The 11332-nt window shown below is 21.3% G+C and overlaps 4 protein-coding genes across 7 annotated transcripts in view; 2 read left to right on the forward strand and 2 right to left on the reverse strand.

Moving 5' to 3' along the window:
* The window catches only part of LOC102672041 (probable cytochrome P450 303a1), a 22507-nt gene extending 22199 nt beyond the window's left edge, over nt 1–308 (reverse strand). Inside the window, exon 1 of the mRNA XM_031514469.1 lies at nt 242–308. The gene's annotated coding sequence lies outside the window, so the exon portion shown is untranslated. The remainder of the gene's footprint in view (nt 1–241) is intronic.
* A 223-nt stretch (nt 309–531) lies between these two features.
* On the reverse strand, nt 532–5775 carry LOC102671335 (methyltransferase-like protein 17, mitochondrial). Its single transcript, XM_006624242.2, has 9 exons — nt 5705–5775; nt 5425–5578; nt 4933–5323; nt 4689–4848; nt 4452–4595; nt 4305–4376; nt 975–1113; nt 746–884; nt 532–666 (listed from the first exon to the last, which is right to left on the reverse strand). Exons 1-9 carry the CDS (start codon nt 5744–5746, stop codon nt 597–599), a joined length of 1311 nt encoding a protein of 436 aa, XP_006624305.2. The 5' UTR covers nt 5747–5775; the 3' UTR covers nt 532–596.
* A 323-nt stretch (nt 5776–6098) lies between these two features.
* LOC102671462 (xenotropic and polytropic retrovirus receptor 1-like) overlaps nt 6099–11332 on the forward strand; it is a 7494-nt gene continuing 2260 nt past the window's right edge. Inside the window, exons 1-11 of one of the 4 annotated variants that reach the window (XM_006624243.2) lie at nt 6099–6167; nt 6276–6429; nt 6517–6776; nt 6845–7106; nt 7203–7378; nt 7443–7544; nt 7618–7855; nt 7957–8151; nt 8215–8384; nt 8468–8601; nt 10848–11197. In XM_006624243.2, coding sequence (XP_006624306.1) covers nt 6099–6167; nt 6276–6429; nt 6517–6776; nt 6845–7106; nt 7203–7378; nt 7443–7544; nt 7618–7855; nt 7957–8151; nt 8215–8384; nt 8468–8601; nt 10848–11088 — 2001 coding nt within the window. In that variant the 3' untranslated portion in view covers nt 11089–11197. Of the gene's footprint in view, nt 6168–6275; nt 6430–6516; nt 6777–6844; nt 7107–7202; nt 7379–7442; nt 7545–7617; nt 7856–7956; nt 8152–8214; nt 8385–8467; nt 8606–8977; nt 9392–10316; nt 10561–10847; nt 11198–11332 lie in introns of those variants that run through there. The other 3 variants (XM_006624244.2, XM_031514471.1, XM_031514470.1) reach the window with 3 other exon arrangements.
* Nucleotides 10317–10541, forward strand: LOC116186613 (xenotropic and polytropic retrovirus receptor 1 homolog). Its single transcript, XM_031514473.1, has one exon. The coding sequence runs from the start codon at nt 10331–10333 to the stop codon at nt 10523–10525; it is 195 nt and encodes a 64-aa protein (XP_031370333.1). The 5' UTR covers nt 10317–10330; the 3' UTR covers nt 10526–10541.

The following is an 11332-nucleotide window of genomic DNA, read 5'->3' on the forward strand; positions in this document are numbered from 1 at the left end:
TTGATTTTATATAAAAAAAAATTAATATATGTTATCAAAAAGATGTAATGAATAAAATGTAAAATATAAAAAAGAATTTATTTTAAAACTAAATAAAATTTTTAAATACGAATGATTCTTTCAATATATAACATAAGATATATAAAATAATTTTATAATTTTTAATTTTATATAGAATTTTTTTTAATAAAAAAATTAGTGGTAGTTTTAAATTAATCTTTTCATTAAATTGATCACTTACCTTATATTTGACAAATTCACTCTTCCGTTGTATAAGCAAAACTGACCGTGGACCAGCTTGGAAACGGCTTTTAAATCTCCCCTCTACGCTTTCATTCATTTTTTATTTTCAGGAAAAAGTTGAATAACAGTCTTAAGAACTTTATTTTTATATGATGCTATGAAACTTAAATATTATTTTATTATTTTAAATATTATTTATATTACCAAATATAATAAATTAATTATTATTAAAAATAAATTTATTTACAATATATCAAAAAGTATTAAATAAAAATAAAAATAGTTAAGTAAAAAAATTAAATATTTTTTATTATATATGTAATATATAAATTACAAATATTACTTTTTATTTTCTAACATTTTTCAGTTTCAAAAGGTAGACGATCACCCCATTCACTACATCTAGCACAACGATATGTATTTCTAAAAATATGAAATGTTACATTAATGCGATTTCAATTTTTTTATATAATACTTTCTTTTTTATTTAAAAAATACAGACTTTCCGTTTTTCCATGTCGTGAAAATTTGTTCTTCTAATTCTCCGGAAGCTGTACACATACGGCATATAACATGTTTAGACCGTTTTAATACTGGTCTGACAATTCGTGGCCATTTGCAATCATCTTCGGAACGTTTATCTAAAATTATAGATCATTTTTATATAAAGTAGAGTTAACAATTTATTTTGTATTATTCTTTTTATTATATATATTTTATTGAAAATGAACCTTTTTTAAGTACTACATATGAATAACGTTCATGTTTATACTCAGATTTTTCACCAATAGGTAATGTTAAATATGAAACTTCAAAATTGCAAGGAGTGTTATCTGTTACATATCTAGGGCATTGAGCATCATGAGGACACTGAAATAATTGTACAAAAATTAATATAAATTATAATATAATATAATATAAAAATTAATAAATTATAATATATTGTAAGATAATTATAATTCCAATACAAATATTATTTTTAAATATCGATTAAAATATAAGAAAATGATTCTATAAATCTAAAGTTTTATTCTAAATTTTTTTGGTTAAATATAAATTTGAAAACAGAATTTATCAGTTTTACTTAAAAAAAAAAAAAAAAATCAAAAATATAAGATTTTTTCCAAAAATGAAATGTTATGTTAAATCTACGTAAAAAAAAAATTAGAACATTTAATTTAATTTTAAAAAACAAAGGAAACGATAAAAAAAATAATATGAATTAATATTTTATATAATTTTTTTGATTGTAAAAAATTTTTAAATTTAAAAAAATATTGATAAACGATTTTTCAGATATTTTTATATTTTTACAAAACGTTATTTATTTAATAAGAATTTATTATTTTGTAGAATTTTTTAGAAAAAAATTAACATTTCTAAGAAAAAAATTATTAAAATGATTTTAAACTTAAACAGATCAAAAAAAAATCTAATAAAAGAATATATAATTAGTTAGTAATTATAATTTTCATGCTTTAATATTATTACCAGCCTATAGTATTTATTTACTTTATATATAAATGATTGTAATTAAAGTAATGTTATGAAAATAAGTAGCTATATATAAATTTTTATTTCAATAAATTATAATATTAATTTTGTAAAAAATATTTTCATATTTTATATAATTAAAAAAAATATGAAATCTGTTATTTTGAGATAGTATAAAATAACAGAATAAGTAGTTTTTTATAAAGCTTTGTTGTTGTTTTAATAAAGTTGATTTTTATTGGTGAGTTTTCAAAAATAGGAAAATTTATATTATATATTTCTATCTTTTTATTATTAATAATTAATAAATTATTAATAAATTTTATTTATTGAATCAATCAAATGAAGATAGAGAAGAAAAAAAATTATGTAAATTAAAACTATTTTATAAGACTTTTTATTTTTAAAATAGTTGTCAACTTTTTTATTTTTTTATTTTTTTTATATATATAAAATAATATACAGATTCAATACAATTCAAAACAATAAAGCAAAAATGAATAATACATACAAATAACATAAATAACATTATGAATTTACTTTTCATGATAATCAATTTTTTAAAAAAAATATTGTAAATATAGAAACTTGTTACATTATATATATATCGTATAATAGTATGATTGCTATATAAAATGCAATATAAAATGAGATGATTATACGAAATTTTGTTGGAAAAAAAAAAAAAAAAAAAAAAAAACGAATTTTATTAGATTTTGATTTAAAAATTATTTGATTTTTCATTAATACATTCATTCTTATATCATGCATAAGCAAATCGTAATATTTCGATTATATCATAATATCTCGGTGATGAAAATTAATTATTAATGAGAAATTGTAATTTAATTATATTATTTCGCGCATGTAAATTAATATTATAATTATATATATATAACAAAATCGAAAAATTTCTATATAAAATTCTCAAAAATATGTCAAAATTATATATCATTCCTATAATTATAAATATTTTTATTACATATTGATTAGACTGATTTTGTAATGTAAACAATGACTATTTTAATGATAATTTAATGATAATTTAACAATCTAATAATAAAATATTTCGCATTTGGTAAATAAATTTATTAATCACTCATTAAATAATTCTTTAGTTAATTTTGTAGATATGGAGAAATATTATATCATAAATATTATATTACATACATGGTTGAAATAAAAATTATTCTATAAACAAATAATTTACTTACATTTTTTTCATCAATAAGAAAATAGCATTTATTATAGTATATAAATATCTAAATACAAAATATAAAAAATATAATAAAATAACAAAATATAAAAAAAAATTATAAATGAATTCAAAAATTAAATTTAATTTGAAAAAATTTTTCTTTTTAAAAAAAAGAATTAAATTACGATTCATAATTACTTTGAGATTTTTTATCTTTGTGATAATTAGAATATGATGTAATAAAAAAAATTGATTTTGAATTTCAATATCAAAATCATTTTTTAACATATTTTTATTTATAGATTTTCTCCAATCCAGAGATATAGAATGATGCTATAATGTTTTTTATATTAACTTTTATACATTCTGTACAATGCAATGTAAAATATTTTTCTATTTATCACAGTATAATATAATATAATATAATAATTTTATTTTTTAATTTTCATCTTTATCTTGTAATTTAATATAATTATATTTAAATATGTCAAAATCAAAATTTATTTTAATTGATGATTATTTTTGATTTCATATTAAAAAATATATAAATTCAAACATTTTATATATAAAAATTAGATATATAGATTATTAATATATTCATAGAATAATAATAATAATTAACAATGAGATTAATATTATACAAAAATGTCAATTAAGATGTCTTTATTAAATAATTATATATAATTGAAATTTGAGATTTTTATTTTTATTATATTGTTATGTTACTTTATCTTTATTCATTTCATATAAGTCATATTGCTTATAGATTAATCAATAAATCTTAACCAACATTTTTATATCAATTTTCGTATTTGTTTTAATCTGTAAAATCAATCCTTCAAAATTATTCTAGAAATATATATGATATTTTATGTATTGAAATGATATTGATATTGATCACATATAATTTGATTCTATTAAATTCTATTAAAAAAAAAAAACAAATTACAACAGTTTGATGTGTTCACATCAAATATTTTTTTAATTTAATTTTTAATCGAATTTAAAACCGTTTTAGCATTAATTTTAATATACAGAACTTGATATTATATATAGTGTAGTAAATTTTTATTAAATAAATTTAATAAAAATGCAAAATGTTATTATGAATATTATTTTTTCCACAATTTCAATGCTTTTTTCAACTTTTGTCTGCTTAAAATTAAATTAAATAATTACTTATATTTTTAGTTTTCATGTAATATCTTATTTTTGGATAAAATTATCCATTCTTACAAAATCTCAAGTTTTTCAAAATTAGTAATGAAATATTTCATATTTAAAGTGGAAAACAATCTATTATCATTTAATCAATATTATAAAATAAAATTTTTTGTTAAATAATAATAATTATTATATTAATACTTACAGGTGAAAATACATGTACATTAGAAGCATTCTTCTTATAATTAAGTATAAACTCTCGAGCTTCATTAATTATCTATTTAAAATAAAATCATTAGTTATAAAATAATGATTAAAATGAATAAATAAATTTTAATAATATATGACTTACTTTAAATCCTATATTTGTTCCTTGTTCTACAATAATTAAATATCGTTCTGTTTTATTCCATAATTTTAAAATTGTTTCAAGACGAGATATTTGATTTGGTAATTCTAATAAAGAATATGCACTTACTACAATGTCATAAGTTGGCTATAATATAATATAAATAATATATTTAAATCTTATAGATTATATTAATAATCTATTTTAGATATTTCAATGTAATATAAGTTATATTCTTACAATTGGAGATGCAGGAAAAAATTGTCGATAAAAAACATAATTTGTATTAATTTTTGGTGTAGCATTTTTTATAAGATATTCAGATAATTCATTCATATCTCGAGAAACATCAACACAATAATATTCCTTGATAGATTTATACCAAAATTGTGAGGCTGCCCTAATAAAATTAAATTTATATTTTTTTAATATTTTTATTGCAATATTTTTAAATAAAAATTATTTAATTTTATATATATTTTACCATATAACTGTGCCAGTTCCTGAACCATAATCAAATAATGTTTTTGGTATAAAATTTTTATCACTATTAACAATTTCATTAAAAATTTTATATAAAACAGAATATTCAGGTACACTTCTACTAATTAAATATGCTAAACTAATGTATTTATTATATGAAATTGGTGACCAGTTATATATAAGACTTTTAAAAAGCTTAAGAGCTTTTGAATTATTAAGTATATCATTTTTATTTAAATTTTGTGCTTCATGAATATGTGGATATATTCTTGACTGCACTTCTTGTAATTTTAAATTAATATCTTCTTTTTCTGGTGGAGGATGTCTATTATTCAAATGTGTTGCTAATTTTTTACTACTTTCATTAATCATCTTTGATGAAATTGTTACATCTATATAAATAAAAATTTTTAAAAATTACTTTTTAATTTTTATCTATAATAATCATAAATATTATATTCTAATAAAAAATATATTTTTTATAACTTATTACCATGCAAAATGTTTTTAATTGTTTTTATAAGCCAACTTGGTTGTTCTACTCTCTTAAGCTTTATTATACCTGGATGTCGTCTATGTTTAAATTCATTGTTTGAAATTAATTCATTTACAGTATCTATAATTTTCATTTTTTGTTTTGTTGAGTACTAATAAAATAAAATAAAATCAATATTTAAATTTAAAATCATATATTGAAATAATTATTAATAATTCATAAAAAATAATAAACTATAATTATTATCAAAAAGTAAATAGAAAATATTTTTACTTACCCAACGCATTTTATATCTCAAAAATGTTAGTTTTATTGACATAATTAATAACCTTATTCAATATTAATTCTTTTGTGATGGAAAAATTGAATATAAAATAAAAATATAACAAAACATAAAACTTTGTTGATGTTGATTAAAATTATAATACAAATGTTTAAAATCTGTCGAATTATACTAAATATAATAATGATATTGCAATATGATATAGTATATATACTATAACCTCAAATCAATTCTACACTGAAATATCTATTATACTGTACAACATATTTTTCCAAAATAATTTACGGTTCTTTTTAATAAACTATTTAAAACTTAGTTATTATATATATTAGCGCAGTTAATAAAATTGAAATATTACGGTTATCAAGTTAATTAATTCATAAAGAAAATGAAATTTGCAGAGCATTTAAATGCTCACATTACACCAGAATGGAGAAAACAATATATAAATTACGAGGTAAGATAAAAACTTTCATCTTCAATCCTATGTCAATTTTATAAATTGTGTAGTAATAACTATATTAAATTTAATAAAAATTTATATTATAAAAGGAATATTTTATAGGAAATGAAAGCATTGCTCTATGCAGCAGTAGAACAAGCACCAGCTGCAGATATAACAGAATCACATATATTAGAACGTTATTTTAATAAATTTGATGAACAATTTTTTCATTATTGTGATAAGGAGTTAGCAAAAATAAATACGTTTTATTCAGGTAAATTTTATACAATTATTATAATATTATTATTTTTTGAATTTTTTATAATTTATATTAAAATATGTTTTTTATCTATTTTATTAGAAAAATTAGCAGAAGCAACGCGTAGATTTGCAACTCTCAATAATGAATTAAGTGAAATTCTATCTACTTCTGAAAATGGACAAGGAAGTCATAAAATCCATTATCATAATAATATTTTGCATAAAAAGCCAGTTTCAGCACGAAAACTTCAAGAATTAAAATTAGCCTTTTCTGAATTTTATCTTTTTCTCATTTTACTTCAAAATTACCAGAATCTTAATTTTACTGGATTTAGAAAAATATTAAAAAAACATGATAAAGTATGTAAAAACAATTAATGTATATAAAAATTGATATTTATATTAATTAATAGAAACTGTTATCCTAGCTTTTAAATATAGATCTTGGAGCAAAATGGAGAGCAGAACATGTAGATACAGCATTATTTCATACTCATAAAGATATAGATAGACTCATTGCAGAAACAGAAGCATTGGTTACCAGAGATTTAGAACATGGAGATAGACAACGTGCTATGAAACGTTTAAGAGTCCCTCCTCTTGGAGAACAGCTTTCTCCATGGATTACATTTAAAGTGGGACTTTTTTCAGGAGCTTTTATTGTTCTTCTTATAGCAGTAATACTTTCAGGCAAAATTATATTTTTATTATATAAAATTTAGATATATAAAAATAAAAATAAATCAATATTTTATTTTATTTTATTTTATTTTATCTATTTTATAGGTACACGTTACAGGAATAATAATAATTGGCGAGTTTTATGTAGATTATATCGTGGACCACTTCTTATGATTCAATTTCTTTTTCTTATGGGAATCAATGTATATGGATGGAGATCTTCTGGTGTAAATCATGTTTTAATATTTGAACTTGATCCTCGAAATCATTTATCAGAACAGGTTGTATTCTTTATTTATTGTTTATATATAAATTATTGATATATAATATATAATATATTTTCAGCACATTATTGAAATGGCTAGTGTGTTTGGATTAGTTTGGTCTTTATCAATTTTAGGTTTTTTATATAGTGAAACATTGGGAATACCACCATTTGTTCAACCTGTAATATATAAAATATATTTTTGTAATATATAAAATTGTTAAACATACATGTATATAAATAATATTTTTTCAGATGTTGTTATATATATTACTAGCTTTGTTTTTGTTTAATCCAACGAAAACATTACGTTATGAAGCTAGATTTTGGGCACTCCGTGTATTGGGTAGAATATTTTGTGCGCCATTTTTTTATGTTGGATTTGCTGATTTCTGGCTAGCTGATCAACTTAATTCTCTACATACTGTTTTCTTAGATTTTCAATATTTTGTTTGCTTTTATGTACAAAATTCTTCGTGGACCATTGTCACTGGTTTGTAATTAAATATTATAATTGCAAATTTTATTATTTATTTTAAAACTTAATTTTTTTAGGAAAGTAATTATCTAATTATCTAATGCATTTTTTGATAGATGCGGAAACTTGTATTATGCGCGAACTTTCAATGAGACCATTTGTGGCTTGTTTGCCAGCATGGTTCCGATTTGCACAATGTTTACGGCGATATAGAGATACAAAAGAAACTTTTCCTCATCTTATAAATGCAGCAAAATATGCTACTAGTTTTTTCGTTGTAGTATTTTCTTACTTACATTTAACTAATGCTAGTAAGTATTTTTTATATATAATTAACATAAGAATTACATAGAAGAATATATATATTTTTATAGAGTATTATGTATTATCTACTGAAAATCCTTATTTTTATTTGTGGATAACTGCAAGTATTATGAGTTCTTGTTTTACATATACATGGGATATAAAATTAGATTGGGGATTATTTGATAGTAATGCAGGAGAAAACAAATTTCTTAGAGAAGAAATTGTTTATTCTTCTCCAGTAAGTTTGATTGCTTATTATTATATTAATTAAAATTTAAAAAATAATTTTATATTTGTATAATAATAATATTTGTGTTTTAGTATTATTATTATTTTGCAATAATCGAAGATTTTATACTTCGTTTTGGTTGGGCATTTTCATTATCTCTTACTGAAATGGGATATGTACATGCAGATTTAATGGTTTCTATAATTGCACCATTAGAAGTATTCAGGTAAGTTAAAAATAAATTGATATTACTAGCAATAAAAATACATTTTTAGAAATCATAATTATTTGCTGTACATTTAATGTGTACAAAATATGTAATATTGCACATCATTATAAAGAATGTTCCAAAATTCACGCAATTGATTTGAATTTTGCGCCATTTATGTGGTAAAGTGTTGTCAATGAAAAAAAAGACAGCATGACACTTCAAGATTATTAAAAATGAAATGCCATACGAAAAAACAACGCGTTTTTATTGTTAAGCAATATTTTAAAAATAAGGTTTGGCAACTATAGTTCGCAATTTTCGTACAAAATATGGTCGGAATAATGATTTAATTTCATTAAATGTGAAGAGATTAATTAAAAAATTTAAACAGATTGGATCAATTAGACTGGATTTTAAACATTCTGGCTATCCTTCAACAAGTCGTTCAACACAAAACATCGAAACAATTCGTGAGAGTATTGCTGAGAATTAGAGGGACATCAATTTGGCACCGTGGTGAACAATTGGACATTTTGAGAAGTTCTCTACAGTATTTTCACGAAACATTTGTATCTTCATGCTTACAAAGTTCAATTAATCCAAGGACTGAAGCCTACTGATACGCAATAAAGCTCCTTGATAGCGAATAAAATTCGTTGAATGGATTATGGAATAATAACAAGTGAATGCTAATTTTTCGAACAAAATCATCTTCAGCAATGAGGCTCATTTTCATCTTGATGGATTGATCGATAAAATCGACAAAATCGTCGTATTTGGGATTCAGAAAATCCACAAGTGATTGTTGAGAAACAAACGCATCCATAATATTTGGTGCAGATTTTGAGCTGGAGACATCATCGAACCATTCTTCTTCGAAAATGCGATTAGTCAGGCAATAAGTTAATAGTGCACATTCGCATCGTGACATGATCCAATTTTTTGTATCTAAATTGTAAAATATGAATATGGACGACATGTGATTTCAATAAGACAATGCCACATGCCATACAGCCTGAGAAACAATTCAATTATTGCATGAGTCATTTTCTTTGTGCGATTTAACGCCATTGACTTTTTTTTTGGGATTTTTTGAAATCTAAGATTTATGCCGATAAGCCCACGATCATACTTTAAAGAAGGAAATTGAGCGCTGCATCATCGAATGTAAAATAATCATAGAAAATTTTAGCCAAAGAGTGCGTATCTGCATTATGTGTACAGCAAAACCGTGGAGGTCATTTATCTTGCTATTCCATACATAATCTTATATTGTATATTTTATGAATCAATAAAAAATTTACAATTTTTAATTATAAATCTGTGTTTTTTATCAAAATTACTTCTTGCGTGAATTTTGGAACATCTTTTATAATATATCGTTTTTAGTGAAGCTTGACATTTTTCGCTTGCATGAGATTTAAAATCATTGTACATTTCAGTCAGACAAGATTTATTGAGTGGAACTAATAAATTATAATAAATAAATAAAATTTTTGTTTTCGATTTTTATCCTTGTTTTATTCATTTCCTTTCTCACTTTCTTTTCTTTTATTTTAAATTTTAAATAATTTTTATTTTAATTTTAAATTCAATTTATTTTGTCTTTTGGTTTATAATACACAAGGATATTTTTAATTATTATTAATTATTATTAGTTTAATAATATAATAGTAAATATTTTAATTTATCATAAGCAATATTTTGTATCAATTTGCCTTACTAATCAGTTGATAGAAGGTACATGTGGAATTATTTTCGTCTGGAAAACGAACACCTATACAATGTAGGCAAATTTCGAGCAGTTCGAGACATCTCCATAGGGCCTTACAGACGCAATGAAAATGATGAACCGAAGGCGGCTATACGTCTTATGGATTGTACAAATAATGACGGTGATGAATCGACGGCATTTGAAATTGTCAAATGTGATCATTGAAATTGTCATCTTGTAATTGCATCTTTTATTCGTATATACTTTAATTTGTAATTGAATTTTATATTTATAAAGAACAGTCTATTTATAAACATAATCATTTACATATAGATAAAAAACATAACTTTCATTAATGAATTGAATTTCCTCTTCCTTATTTGTATATTGCATATTATTTTGCATGGTCAGCATGTTGAGTCAACTAATAGTTTAATTTATGCTTTTATGCTAGTATTTATATATTATTTCGTTATATTTGGAATTATATATAATAAATGATAATGATCAATTTGATTTCAAAATAATATTTGCTCCTTCCTAATAGGAGATTCATATGGAATTTTTTTCGCTTGGAAAACGAACATTTGAATAATTGTGGCAAGTTTAGAGCGGTCAGAGATATATCTGTTGCCCCAGTTGATTGCTCTGATCAATCTCAAATTTTAAGAATGATGGATGCAGCAGACGGAGTAATCAATCGAAAAAGAAAACAAAAGATAGTGGATAAAAAATCCTTACGCGCGTTTTCTAAAGGTGAATCTCTGATTTGTGATCTTGATACATAATTAAAAAAATTAATGGATTCACAAAAATTGTTGTTAATTTCTTGAAAATTGAGTGTTAATTTCTTTCTTTCTATAAATGTAAAGAAAACAATGATTTTATTAGTCATATAGTATAAAGATACATTATATCAAAATGATTCTATTATTTAAGTAAATGTGAAAAATGTATAAATGTCGTCAATCATTATAGTACAAATATATATATAAGATATAAAATATATAAGAATAATTATATATATATATA

Source organism: Apis dorsata, unplaced genomic scaffold, assembly GCF_000469605.1.
Source record: "Apis dorsata unplaced genomic scaffold, Apis dorsata 1.3 scaffold_1005, whole genome shotgun sequence".
NCBI classification, from domain to species: domain Eukaryota; kingdom Metazoa; phylum Arthropoda; class Insecta; order Hymenoptera; family Apidae; genus Apis; species Apis dorsata.

Bases quoted from the DNA above. Each gene is read 5' to 3' on its own strand.
- LOC102671335 (XM_006624242.2), bottom strand. From the start codon at position 5,746: ATGTCAATAAAACTAACATTTTTGAGATATAAAATGCGTTGG. The intron at 4,596-4,688 runs GTAAGAATATAA...ATTATATTATAG, and splicing joins TTTTTCCTGCATCTCCAATT to CCAACTTATGACATTGTAGT. The intron at 885-974 runs GTTCATTTTCAA...CTATAATTTTAG, and splicing joins ATATGTAGTACTTAAAAAAG to ATAAACGTTCCGAAGATGAT.
- LOC116186613 (XM_031514473.1), top strand. From the start codon at position 10,331: ATGTGGAATTATTTTCGTCTGGAAAACGAACACCTATACAATGTAGGC.